At 41.1% G+C, this 13651-nt stretch overlaps 1 protein-coding gene across 12 annotated transcripts in view; it reads left to right on the plus strand.

Annotated features, from left to right (window-relative positions):
- The window catches only part of TNRC6C (trinucleotide repeat containing adaptor 6C), a 99491-nt gene extending 88853 nt beyond the window's left edge, over positions 1 to 10638 (plus strand). For 9 of the 12 annotated variants that reach the window (XM_079323370.1, XM_079323376.1, XM_079323377.1 and 6 more), the window contains 5 exons: positions 987 to 1103; positions 3353 to 3550; positions 4774 to 4844; positions 5551 to 5690; positions 7407 to 10638. In XM_079323370.1, the coding sequence (XP_079179496.1) occupies positions 987 to 1103; positions 3353 to 3550; positions 4774 to 4844; positions 5551 to 5690; positions 7407 to 7767 (887 nt within the window). In that variant the 3' untranslated portion in view covers positions 7768 to 10638. The remainder of the gene's footprint in view (positions 1 to 986; positions 1104 to 3352; positions 3551 to 4773; positions 4845 to 5550; positions 5691 to 7406) is intronic. The other 3 variants (XM_079323379.1, XM_079323381.1, XM_079323371.1) reach the window with 1 other exon arrangement.
- The last annotated feature ends 3013 nt before the right edge of the window (positions 10639 to 13651 follow it).

Consider the following 13651-nt stretch of genomic DNA (forward strand, 5'->3'; position numbering starts at 1 on the left):
GACAGGGCCAATACAGAGTTCTGTCACTTGAAACTGAAGTCTGTATTGGTGTCCCTTGGAGCACAGGGACTGTGTTTAAGGTAAAGCTTGTTTGTTTGTTTTCAACTGGAAAACAAAGCTGTGTTTTTTTACTGAGCTGTGAGGGATGAGATTGTCCTTTGCTTCCTTTCTTCTATCTCAACCCAGTGCTCTTTGCTACAGAGCTCACCTATATTTATTAGTCTTTTAAAGATGTTTCAGTATCACAGCCCATCTCTGTGTGTCAGGAATGATAAGTCACCCAGGATACACACTTGATTCTGTTGGTGGCTAGGGAGAATAATTCCAGGTCTCCTGGTCTTTGCAATGAAGATTTTTGATTTTATGTTCAGTTTCTTTCATTTGCTGCCAGTAAGGAAATTGTAGGTATGCTTAGATAACTCCTCAGATTGTAAATGATTTACTGAGGTGGTTTTGTGCTATTTCATTTATGTTATCAGTTTGAGAAGAGATTGCTGAAATGTATCTTTGCTTTTACTGAAAGTTTGCAAGAATTTAAAGATACTTGTGGGCATTAGGATGCAGGGGAAGTGTTTACCTTGAGTAATTTAGGACAGATCACCCATGGTGAGAGGTTAGTTTATCATACACATCTCTGCTCATCTACAGTTGCCATTGCCTAAGTCAGCTGGCAGAGGACCTTTATAAATGAAGCTTGTTCCTCTGAGACTAATCACTTTAACACTGATTTTTTGGGTCATGTATCTTAAAGGAAATGCAGAAATGCACTACAATTGTTCCTGTGCCAGCTTTCTTCTCTTCCCTTCTAAAGACTTCAGCCTCACTTTATCACGCTTCCAGTAACATTTCATTCCTAGACTTCTGAGACCTGGCTAATTAAGGAGAATGCCTTGCATGGTTTGTACTTGCACATAACAGATTTGCTTGTGTCACACCAAACATCATTATGGCCATCTTTCTTAGTTGCTTCTCTGCTGGTTCTGCAGGGTCATCCCCAACATCATCTCAGAATGCCACGCTGCCTTCATCGAGTGCCTGGCCGCTTAGTGCCTCCGGCTACAGTAGCTCTTTCAGCAGCATTGCATCTGCACCTAGCATTGCAGGTATGGCCTTTCTGCTTCCACAGCTTGTGCATTCCCAGGAAAAGGCCCTAGGGAGTGCTGTCCCAGTGCTGACAGGAGTGCTGCCCCAGGCAGAAGGGTGTTTGCAGCCCTGAGCTGGGTGGCAGCTCTCCTGGCAGCTCTGCGGTGGGGAGTTGGTGGATGGTGTGCCTGGGATTGTGCTGAGGAAAAATGGATTTGTTCCACTTGGTGTCTCTCTTGGCATGGAGATCTTTGTGGGGAGGAGCACTGTCCAGGGCCTCAGCAGGAACAGATCCTTCCAGGAAGAGCTGATGTGAAATTTCTGTTAACTCACTGTTAAAAGTGAAACATCTTCAACCCAGAAGAAGCTTCAGTAGTACCTCCAGGGGGTACTTTTTGCATGGCTCTGGAGGGTTGAGTTTGGGGCTCTTCAGTGTCTTTCAATAATCAAGCCAAAGCCTGATGCTCCCCTGTGTGGGTGAGCTTGTAGGTGAGCTAAATAATTATCCCATTTTCTTAATTGAGCTCTAAATTCTGGAACTTCTATTTGCATAACACAGAAACTTTGCTTGCAAACTAGCTACCTAAATATGCAGTTTGTCCCATTCTAAAATGGATTAGATAAGAAAATGCTGATCCACTGAAACCTCCCCACTTCTCTGAAGGTGCAGCCTCTGGGTCAGGCTGCAGAATGCTAAACAAAAAAGGACTTGTTTGGGATGTTTTCCTCCAGTGAAAGGAAAAGAAAGGAATGGCTTGCTTTTCTTTATCTGCCATGCATTTCTGCTTTATTTGCTGCCCTTTTTGTTTGTTTTTGGTTTTGTAGTTTCATCTGATGTTTTCTTGAGGAGTAGTGACATAGCAGCACCTGGCCTGTGGTGCTGTGCTTGTATTGGGTGTCCCATCACAGGCTGGGCTGCTCTGAGCTCTCAAATTCAGACTTGCTCCTCTCCTCTCACCATTTTACACTCATTAATGTCCTCATTGTCATTGTAAATTATTTTTGTTGCTACAATTTGCCAGAAGATGGGAGAGTGGTTGCCCTTTTGCTTAAATTGTTATGATTCAATATGAAATAATTGAGTTAAATGATTTAGATAAATTGAGGCAATTTGGGGAATGTGTGTGTATGCAACTGAGTCTGTGATTTTGCAAGTGGTAAATTTGGCTTTGGGACTCATACAATTACTCAGTGCCTGCCTGATGTCTTAAAGCACTGATCCAGTATAAACTTAAATCTGCCAATTCTAGTTTTATAAAAACTCACAAGATCTTTGCATCTTGGGCTTTATCAGACCAAATATTTTCTTGTTCTCTGCAATCAGCATTAAAGCATTAGGGCAGCACAGTCACAGCATCATTTGCTGGGGCAGAAGATGCAGGATTGTGTCCCCTTTCAGTCCATCCCAGCCCTCCAAGTGCTGCCAGTGTTGGTAGCAGCAGGACTGTGCTGTGGCAGGGAAGTTGGGCTCTAATTGCACAGCAGGTGTTGCTATCAGGAGGAAAGGCAGGGATGTGTAAGTCTAAAGGTGAATAAAGATTTGTTTCATTATCCATTATTTAAATAATTCAGTCTGCCCCTCTGAATGCTATACTGTGCTCTTCTTGGGTTTGTGTCATTTTATAAAGCTTTGAAATGGCAGGAACAGCTGTAGGAGTTTGAAAACTGATCAGGGAAAGAACAAGCAAAGACTGACAGGTTGTGGTGTGGTGTTATCTTCTGAAGACTTGATTTTTCTCAAAGATACTTGGAAAAAAAGAGTATAGGTTACTTCAAATATTCAGAAATAATGTTTATGTTGGTCTTTGATCTTTAGAATTTTAATAATGCATCAGAAGAACATATGGGTATACTGAATTCTTTATATTAGGTAAAATGAGTGGTGCAAGAAAAAGTGTTAAAAGTCCTGCTAAATCTTTGAGAGAGCCAATCCTGAAGTGTTTCATTATTATTTTGGTGAAATCAGATTTCACCAAATAGCTGCATCCATTTTCTGGACTTCTTTTCATATATCACCTTTTACAAGGAAACAAAGCAATAGATTTTCAAAATGGAATTTGTATGTAGCAGGTAGTGTGAATTTCACTAAACACAAAAGTACTGGAAATTGTAAACAGTGGTTTAAACATGTTCAAAGAATATAAAATTTATAGCACTGCATGGTACAGAAAGTTGTTCTTTTCCTGCTGAGAAGCTGGGAGGATGTAACCCATGATACCCATTAGTGTAGAGTACCCAAATATACAAATATACTCTTTTTCTGTTGCAGGTAAACTGTCAGACATCAAGTCCACGTGGTCCTCTGGCCCAATCTCTCACACCCAAGCCTCTCTGTCCCATGAACTCTGGAAGGTTCCCAGAAACACTACAGCTCCAACAAGACCTCCTCCAGGCTTAACCAACACCAAGCCATCCTCCACGTGGGGTGCCAGTCCCCTGGGCTGGACCAGCTCTTCTTACTCCTCTGGTACTCACAGCTCTGTTTGCTTCTGCTCTGCATTTCCCCAGAAACCAGAGTTCTAACAGCTGCAGTGGTTCTGTTTTAGGGGTGCATCTCCTGTCTCTTTATTTCATTTGGAATAAGTTATAAATGCAGCATCTTTCAGCTGGTCACAGTAATGATTTTATACAGGAGTTGCCCAGTTTAACTCCCAACTAGAATTTTTTTCCCCCAGCTTCTTAATTTCTAAAAATGTCTTTCAAACCTGTGTCCTGTTCTGTGGCATGATCTAAGACTTCAAGAGGAGCCCATGGAATTTAATATTAATAGATATGAAGCATTTAGGACCTGATGGCATTGCAGGTCCCTCAGGGAATACCTGCATTTTTTATATGCCTTTGTTTGTTTTAATATGAATACAAGAAGCCATGGATCTGGCTATATAGACATGTCAATATTTAGATATCTCTATAAATATAAATATATATGCAGGTATTAATTATATTTATAAAGCTGTTTTAATAATCTGCTTACACTAAGTTGAGAATTAAATGTTCTTCCCTCTTCCTGCCATTTATTTTAGATGTTTGTTCACCAAACCCCCACCTGGAAGGGCAGCTAAAGCTGCTCCCAGGATTGTCTCTGGAGCACCCACAGGGTCCACTGTGATTCTCAAATGCCACTCATAAACAAGCTTGTACAGCTTCTTACTGTAAACCACCAAGCTGTAAAGCACCAGGCTGAGGTTGTTAGAGCAGGTTTTGTTGGTTATGCCCTTGTATCTTCAATCATTGTCAGTGCAGAAATACCTGTTTTGAATAAGTCATACACATTAATCTGTCATTGGCAAGAGAGCAGAGTGCTGCAGTGCTATAAAATCTTTATTAGGAAGCAGCAATCTGAGCTTGGACTGCTCAGATCTGCTTTTAAAATGTGTCTTCCAGATTAATTCTAGTGCATTCTGAGGATCCAGTTTGTTGCAGTGCCATACCTGCATCTGTTATTTCTCTAATAGTTACTCTGGGAGTATGAAAAATGCCACAGATCTTTGAAATGTAGCAAGAGCAGCTTTTTATTCAGCAACCTTTCCTTCCAAGAGAGGCAGTAAATCAAGATGTGAGGAAACTGCTGTAGGATTTGTTTTCAGCAGCACTGAGCTTGTTAAAGTGTTGTGATTCCAGATAAATTTGCCTGTAAGGTGCTCTCCAGAGACCATGATCAAATGTTTTGTTGTGGAATTTGTGTTGCAGGTTCTGCATGGAGTACTGACAGCTCAGGGAGAACAAGCAGCTGGCTGGTTCTTCGGAACCTCACCCCCCAGGTAACTGGAATTGTGCAAAACTGGGCAGGAAAAGACACTTGCATTTAAGAGATGATGAGAACAACATTTACAGGCCTTGGCCATTTGAGTCATTTGAAAGAAGAATAATTATTCTGCATTTATTATAAGTACCTGTCTTCTACAGGAATTTGTTAGGTTTCAAAGTGCTGTCAAATCAAGTATGAACTTTCAAGCCTATAATTAGTCATTCACTGGGAACCATTTCTGTGTGTGTAAGTTTGGAGGTGAATGATGTAGTAAAACATGAATATGTAAAATCTGATTTTCCTATGGGTTTTGGTTTCTTCTCATGTCTCACATCCTCCACTTGTCCTTCATGGTGTCATTGCAAAGGAAGAACATAAGCCACAAAGCCTTGGATGCAGACATCCAAATTAATCTTGGGAAAAAATTAATTACATTTATGTAGTGTGTTTTACCTTTGACTTACTTCTGGATTTCTGTGGACATCTAATGATAAATATAATTTGCATAACCTAAATTGGGAAAATTTGTGTACTGGACAGAAGGGAATTCTTAAAAAGACAAGATGTCTCCCTCAATGCAGAGAGCAATGAGTGTGTAATTAAGCACTTCTTTTTTTCTTTCACTTGTACTCACTCTTTAACTTTTAAACACTTGTTAATGAAGCATTTAAGGTAAATCAGAGTACCAGAGGTAACCTTGGCTGCCCTTGCCCCCCCAGATCGATGGTTCCACGCTGCGGACTCTGTGTTTGCAGCACGGCCCCCTCATCACATTCCACCTGAACCTGACCCAAGGGAATGCTGTGGTCCGATACAGTTCCAAGGAGGAAGCAGCCAAGGCCCAGAAGTCTCTGCACATGTATGTTTCTGCACCCTCTTGCTTTTGTTACAAAGCCCAGAAAATGTTTTCTTAGCCGTAACTGGTCACTAGTTACTTCAGTGTTGATTTTCAAGATTATCTAATGAGAGAGAAAAAAGTTTACTGGGTGTCAATACTGAATAAGAGTGCATTACAAAACTTTATTCAGCATAAACATCATCCTCAATTAGGACTTGTCACCTGTAAGACCACAAAGAATTTGTAAGATATGATAAGGATTCCAAAGGAAGCTCAGGGAGAGCACAGGACAAGGTTGTAACTTTAGAGAGAAACAGAGGGTAAAACAGTGCTAAATAAGGAATGTGTTCGTGGTGGTCACCTTTTCTTTAAAGGAGTTATGAGAGAAGTGTATGAAAACAAAATTTGCTTTTTAGGAGTTTTGAAATCCAAGGGACTAATTGGCATAAAGGCTGGAGAATTGGAGTGGTAAACTCAGGATGGAGAATACAGAGAGTGATGTTTCAGGAGAATTACATGGGTATTTAGATTTGGAAAGCAATTCCCTTTATCAACAGGTTATAGCATGAGCACATGAAAGTACTGAGGCAGTGGGAGCATCATTTTGTTGGAGAGTTTCTGTCCTTATTCCTGAAAGGAATTGAGGCTCCAGGATATGTCAGTTAGAGAAGGTTATCTCCACATGTGTGAAGATGAGCACCAAAAAGAGACACCACCCAAAATCCTCCATCTTGTCCCATACCCATTGCTACAGTACAAAAATTCAAATTTAAAACCCTTCACGATTTGAAATCACACACTTCTATTAACTACACACCCATCATTTTAACTCCATCATTAGCATTTCTCCAAGGTCTCAGGTCAAAAGCAATGTTCTCCAGGGGTAAGTGCCAGACAGCACAGCAAGCTCAAAAAACTTTGAGGTTTCTGGAGTCTAACAGCTTTGCACCTGTAATGGTTTTGAAATCAAAACCAGTGAGAGACTCCCAAATCAGAAGTACAATTTAATAGGAAAAAAGGGAAAAAATAAAATACATGCAATAGTACAAAAGAAAAAAAACCAAAACCACTGACAGAGTCAGAATACAGCCTGACACCCCATAGTTAGGATGGTGGTAGCAGTGATCTTGTTGAAGCAGTGATCCTGTAGAAAGGTCTGGTAGCTCTTGCCCTCTGGAAACCAGTGGGTAAGGGCTGCCTTGGTGTTCCAAATACCAGTTTTTATCTAGGTAGGAAATGTTTGGCTCCTCCCCCTGGGTGGATGATGTAATTTTATCAGTCATGCACTGGGACTCACTGGCCATGAACAGGAGATATCTCCTGGAGAGAGGATGGGCTGTGGAAAGATAAAGATGATTGCCCCAGCTGGTTTAAAGATGGCCCATTAGCAGATAATATGTGCCAGGAGATCAGGGTCACTGCCACACCCAGTTTAAAACAATGTCCCAATAACAGGAGGGAGTTCCCACAGAGATAAGAATTGCTGCCACACCCAGTTTTTAACAATGGCCCATTAACAGGTGATACCTCCTGGATGAAGGCTGGGTCATGGGAAAGATAAAGATGATTGCCCAGCTGGTTTAAAGATGGCTCATTAGCAGATAATATGTGCCAGGAGATCAGGGTCACTGCCCCTCCTGGTTTCAGCAGATGCTGATAGAATCCATCCCTCTGGTCCCATCTTTGCCTTGTAACCTAGGACAGCACCCATAGCTCACCTGTTGCTTGCACCCTCAGGTGTGTCCTGGGCAACACGACGATCCTGGCGGAGTTTGCAGGCGAGGAGGAGGTGAACCGGTTCCTGGCGCAGGGGCAGGCGCTGCCGCCCACCTCCAGCTGGCAGTCCAACACTGGATCCACGCCCAGCCGCCTGGGCTCCTCGGGCAGCTCCCACGGGCTGGGCCGCCCCGACGCCGGCCACTGGAACCCCCCGTGCCTGGGGGGCAAGGGCAGCAGCGACCTGCTCTGGGGGGGGGTGCCCCAGTACTCCAGCAGCCTCTGGGGACCCCCCAGCGCCGACGATGGCAGAGTCATCGGGAGCCCCACGCCCCTCAACACCCTCCTGCCGGGGGATCTGCTCAGCGGGGAGTCCATCTAGGAGACGAGCAAGCAGGATGGAAATAACAATCATCAGCACTAAAGGAAAACAAAAAATTTAAAAAAAATTAAAAAAATAAAAAAAAAAATGGTAACCCTTTCCAGTCCCGGGCTTGATGAAGAATCCAGCTTTAACCCATGAGACTGGCAGCCCTCCTTAGTACCTCTGTCCAATATTGAATCTGAAACTGCAGAAGTCCTTGTGAACTGTTCCTGAAACAGTATGGGCTCCTTTGGTCAGTGTCACATGCTAATGACAGGTTTTACTTTTTTCATGGCTTTTTTTTTTGTTGTTGTTTTATGTCGTCTTTTTATGTTTGTATGGTGATTTTTCAAAACCAAGTATAAAAGCTGCTTAGAATAGGTCTATCATGAAGGGCACTTTTCAGAATTTGGGCTGGAAAGGGTTATTTTATCAACTGGGGAGGGTGGGAAGGGGAAATGAAAGCCTATTTAAATGAGCCTGTGACTATTATGCACATTACAGAGGCGGACCCAATAATCAGAAAGGGTGAAGTGTGATATTTTACCATTGGTACAGAAAAGTGACGAATCCGAGTGGCAACTCTGGACTGTACAGGTTGAGAGGGGGGGAGGGAGGGCAGGGTTGGGGTATCTCTGTGTCCACTACTCCCATGGATCTGCCTATGCACATTACCCTTGTTTCATTACTTTTTCATGTCATTTTTTTAATCCCAAAAAATATAAAAAGTTAAAAAAAAAAAAAAAAATCAACAAAGAAACAAAAAAAAAAAACTTTTAAAAAAAGCAACAAACCATATCAACATGCAAATACTTGAATCCAGCAGGCCAATAACAAAATGTGAACACTTTCTAAGTTGAATTATTACACTTCCAGGTCAGCATCAGTACACAAAAAACAGGCTCTAAGAATTTTTTTTTTAAAGTTCAGACTATGTTTTTGTTGGGACAGATGTGAGTGTGTGTGTGTGTGTGTGTGCCTGTGTGTGTGTGTGCCCACGTGTGGTTTAACTCAACGTGTGAAGTTTTTTCCTTTGGTTCAGTATATGCTTTTTATTTGCTCATTGGTCAAATGTTTAATTGTTATTAGCTTCTAACTTTGCACTGAGTGTCCGCAGCCCTTCTTGTAGCTAATCCTGTAATGGTAAAAACACAGAAAAAAAAAAAAAAAAAAAAAAAAAAAAAACCAAAAAAAAAAGGATAAAAAAAAAAAAAAAGGAAAGAAACTGATAGAAGGGGCCGGCGACAATTCACGTGTAAATGTTTACTCAAGGACTCTTATTGCATTTTAAAAATTACAGTGTGTATCTCTGGAGAATAATATGTATATCTACCTTTAGCAGCTTTTTATTGTGGACTAATGCAAGAATTATTACCGGAGTATTGCACCATTTTTCCATTCGGAATATAAAGTTTAAAAAAAAAAAAAAAAATACTCTTGTTGAACTGTGGCCATAGATAATTGTAAAGAGTTGATAGTTCCCTTGCAAGCAGGAACAGAAACAAGCACTTGGACATAAGTTTTGACTGCTTTTGGAGGAGCCAGGAGTTTTGGCTCCCACCTGTTTACAGACCTTTTTTTCTCCTTCAAACTTTAAAATAAAAAAAAAAAAGGAATTTAAAAAAAAAAAAAAAAAAAAAAAGAGAAAAAAACAAAACAAACAAACAAAAAAAAAGACTTCCATCGTAAAGAAAACTATTTTCAGAATGAAGATATGCTACTTCAGAGCTCTGGGATTGAACAGTGTTGTTGTATTATCCTTTTCTTTGGCCATTGCTGTGTACTATTTTTGTTGTTGTTTTCCTCCTCTTCGTCAAAGTGGCGAAAACTTTGTGATCACTATCTTGCACATGGTGGAAGATGTCTCAGGAAAGCCGGGTTTCCCGAGGAGCAACTCCACACCATTTCATGTATTTTTAAAACCCAACTCCTAGCACTGAAGATATTATTAAAAAACGAAAAGAAAATTAAAAAAAAAAAAAAAAAAAAAGACAGTAAGAAAGAAGAAAATACCTAATCTAATGTGTAGCAGTTACATATTTACCAAATAATGGACTCAAAAGAAATAGATGTTTGAAGAGTGCTTTATATATTAAAAAATCGCTTTATGTTTAAAAAAAAAGATCAATGTTTTTGATTGTTTTGAAAGGAAGAAAGACAATGGAATAACATACACTTCAAGTATGTTTTAAAAATTATATGAACATTGTGCTCCCTGCCTGCTTGGATCAGGAAACTTGTGCATTACATTTTTTTTTTTTTTTGGAAGATTAGCTTTTTAATGGTTTTATCAGATTTAAAGGGTCCTGCAAGATTGCAAATTAACAAAAGCTGGTTTTATAGAGGATCATGAACTATGCACAAACTGGGTTCAAGACTTGTTTTGTTTTTTTTTTTTCCTCAAGTTTTAGTAGTGTATTTAGCTGAATAACCTTTCCTCAGAGTAATTGCATCTCATTGCCATTACACGCCTCCTACATATATATTTTATATATATATACACACACACACTTATATAAAATATGTATGTGTGTATGTGCGTGTTTACATTCAATTTTCCATGCTGAAGTTTAGCATTGAGTTGTAGAAAAACTCCTGATATTTTCAAATTGGGAATGAAAATTTCTGTTGGAGGGGTTGGGGAGGGGGTGGGGACAGGTGGGTTTTCTTTTTAGGGGCTTTTTTTTTTTTTTTTTTTTGCCTTTCCTTTTGAATTAAAGATGTCTGTAACTCTGAGATTAAAAAGAAAACCAACAATTGTGGCTTTTAATGTTTATTCTCCTCATAGAATGTGATTGTTAAAAGAACATGCACCGAAAGTTGCTTTCAAGAGTACGAAGATTCTTTGAAACTTAATAAATTGCAGTTTTTTCTTGGCTGTTGAAATAATGTGTATTTTTCTTTTATGCAGGGGATACTAAATATATATATATATATATATTGTTAAATCTGTGAAGGTATTTCATGGAAGGAGTTTAATTTTGAATGAGAATGCTGTGTACAGCCAGGCAAACCCCTCCTGTTGTGGTCACCCCTCTGCTCTCTGCTGGTGACACTCACGGGCTTTTCCATCAGCACTTCTCATCCAGGAGCAGCAGAACCCATTTTTCTGTTCAGATTCTGCTTTTCTCATTTATCCATGTTCTTCAGTAACAGTGGGTGAGTTGTTGCCCCTCCAGCCAGGTTCCCCCAGCTGCACCCCAATTTCTGACCCTGGATGTCTGCAAAGTGCCAGTTCCACTGATCTTTTTGGGGTGAGCAACAGCCCCTAAAAAGGGGAGAACCAGCAAAATATTTTCATGTTTGGCCTTGCAGGGTTTGAGTTGAGGAAGATGTTGACTGCTTGAAGGTTCTTTTACCCCAAAGGTGCCACCCTGAGGCACAGGAGGTGCAGGGCTGGGGCAGATCCCAGCCTTGCTCCACTCCCTGGGTGCTCTCCTGCCTCCCCCAAACCAGTTCCTGAGCCTGTGACTGTCCAGAGGAGCTCATTTCCCCCAGTCCATTTGGGAAGGGAAATCTGGCATGAGCAGCTGGATTGTTGAGAGTGTTCCCAGCCCTGAGCCACCACCCCACAGTTGCTGGGATTGAGCCACGTTCCCATAGGAAAGGCCCAGTGGGGCTCTGAGCTGTGCTGCAGATATGGCACAGCTTGAAATACTCAACTCCAGCTTTGGGGTAACTTCTATTATGGAAACAGCAAAAATTCCCAGTCTGGAGCCTGTTCTGCCAGTTTGATTGATCTGGCCCCAAAATGCCCAAAATCCCACAGCTATTTTTTACTAGAAGCTGCTTCCCCTTTCCCCTCCCACCTTCTTTTTTTTTATTTTTATTTTTTTCCTTTCAGGTGTTTGTAATGAAACTGAAATGAGAGTTGCCTTTTCCTTCTCTGATTCTTTGTGTTTTGTTGGGCAGTTTTTCCTTGGCAAGAAGGAAGTTTTGGTGTCTCTGGGCTTTGTTGCCAAGACATTGAGGTCCCTTATGGAATCAGATGTTTTATTCTTCCACGAGGTTGGCAGCAACAGCTTCTTGTAAATCAGATGCACTCTTAAAATTCAGAATCCCCCTGACACATTAAAAGAAATTTCATAAATACAGAAATTTCTTTTGGCCAAAATCAATATTTAAGTGTTTGTGTAGCTCTTCATTATTTTTCAGTGTCATTCTTCTGCTTCAGTGCTATCCAGTATTTCTTGAATTGTAAAGAAAGCTCCTGATGATCAGGATTCAACCCTCTGCCTGCAGAATCTTTACAAGAAAACATTTTAACACTGTTTTTCTGTATATTGCATTTGCTGTACCCTCCATGGCACCTTCACTGCATGGCTCCCTGTCTTTAGGCCAAGAGAATTTCTCTTTGCTAAGTGGTCTGAAACTGTCAGATATCTTAGTCCTTTGTCTAGTTTGTGGGTGGCACTGGCAGAGCAGATGTTTTGCTATTCTCCAAGAAATATATTATTGTTCTTGCTAATTCAGTATATGATTGTGTATGTGAAGGAGCTTTTTAATTAAAAACAACAAAAAAATGTATGTGGCTATCTGTATATGTTAAGAATACTGAAGTTGGACGAGCCTGGGGATGGAATTGGAGAACATTTGAGGATCTGGGCTGTGGCTCTGCCAGGCTCCATCCCCAGCACTGTCCCAGGAGAGGAGGTGACATTCTGTCCTCTGTGTGCCCCCGTGTTTGTTCTTCCTGTCCCACCTTGCAAACGAGTCACTTGTAAATTTTACTCTGATGAGAACGTGGTCCTGGTGCAGTCATGCAGGGTTATTCAAATGGTATCAAACATGGTAAAATGGGAGATTGCTTTCATGAATGTGGTTGTCAGTAAAGGGGCTTTGCCTCCACCTGCCTGTGGGGCTGCTGCCCCTGTCCTGAGTCAACACTTGATGATTCTAAATGTTCATTTTGTTCAAGGGATGGTCTTGATTATATTCACAACTGTGGCAGATTCCTCTGTAATTTTTCTGTTGTTCCACCTCCTGGATTCTTTGCCTACTTTCTTAATTTATCTGAATTTATTCTTCATTTATACTGAAAACATATTCAGGCAATATGTTGATTTATGTGACTGGTGGTGTTGGAAAAGAGCAGATTCTCTTTCCATTTTTCCAGTAGGCCTCCTAGTTTTGATTGCAATATTCAGGCTTTAGAATTATGTTTTGCTCACAGGAGTACCTCACAAGAGCAGGAAAAACTCACTTTTTTTCATTATTTTGTCTGATTTCAAGCAGGACTCACTTTTTCTGCCTTTTCCTGTCACTTGTGTCTGTCCCTCCCATCTCTTCCCTCCCTACAGATGACAGGGAACTCCTGATAAAGGCAGAGGAGGTGATTATCCCACAGGTAAAGAATGGCAGCTTCTGCCTGTGTGGAGTCTGGAAATTGCCTAATTAGAGCTGTAACCCCAGTGGGAGATTGAGCAGGAGCAGAAAATACCTGAAAGACAGAGGAGGGGACAGACATCAGCCCCCACAGCTGAGCAGCCCTCACCTCTTTGCTGGGATAACCACAAATCCTGAAGGAAAAGATTGCAAATAGCTCTGATCTCCCTGTGGTCCTTTATTGATGAGGATTTTCCCAAAATCCAGGATTGTGTTTCCCAGCTGCCTGCAGCATCCAAGGTGGGATGCAGCTGCTGTGGGGAGGGGGCAGGGCTGGAAGGAATTGCACAGATTGCCTGACTTACAGGGGAGTCTCATTTCTGACAGAGCTAAAAATTACTCACAAATTTAAAAAAAAAGAGAAAGAAAAAAGTTGTTTTCCCTGTTGGCTCAGTGATGCATTTCTCTGCACACATGAGCAGTGGGGTGATTCTGGAGCTGTGTCCAGCTCACTGTGTTGCACTCACATCTTTTATTTCTTACTCCTCAGCTTTCTCTGCCTCCTGATTGTGAATTA

Source organism: Erithacus rubecula, assembly GCF_903797595.1.
Source record: "Erithacus rubecula genome assembly, chromosome: 20".
In the NCBI taxonomy this organism is placed as follows: Eukaryota; Metazoa; Chordata; class Aves; order Passeriformes; family Muscicapidae; genus Erithacus; species Erithacus rubecula.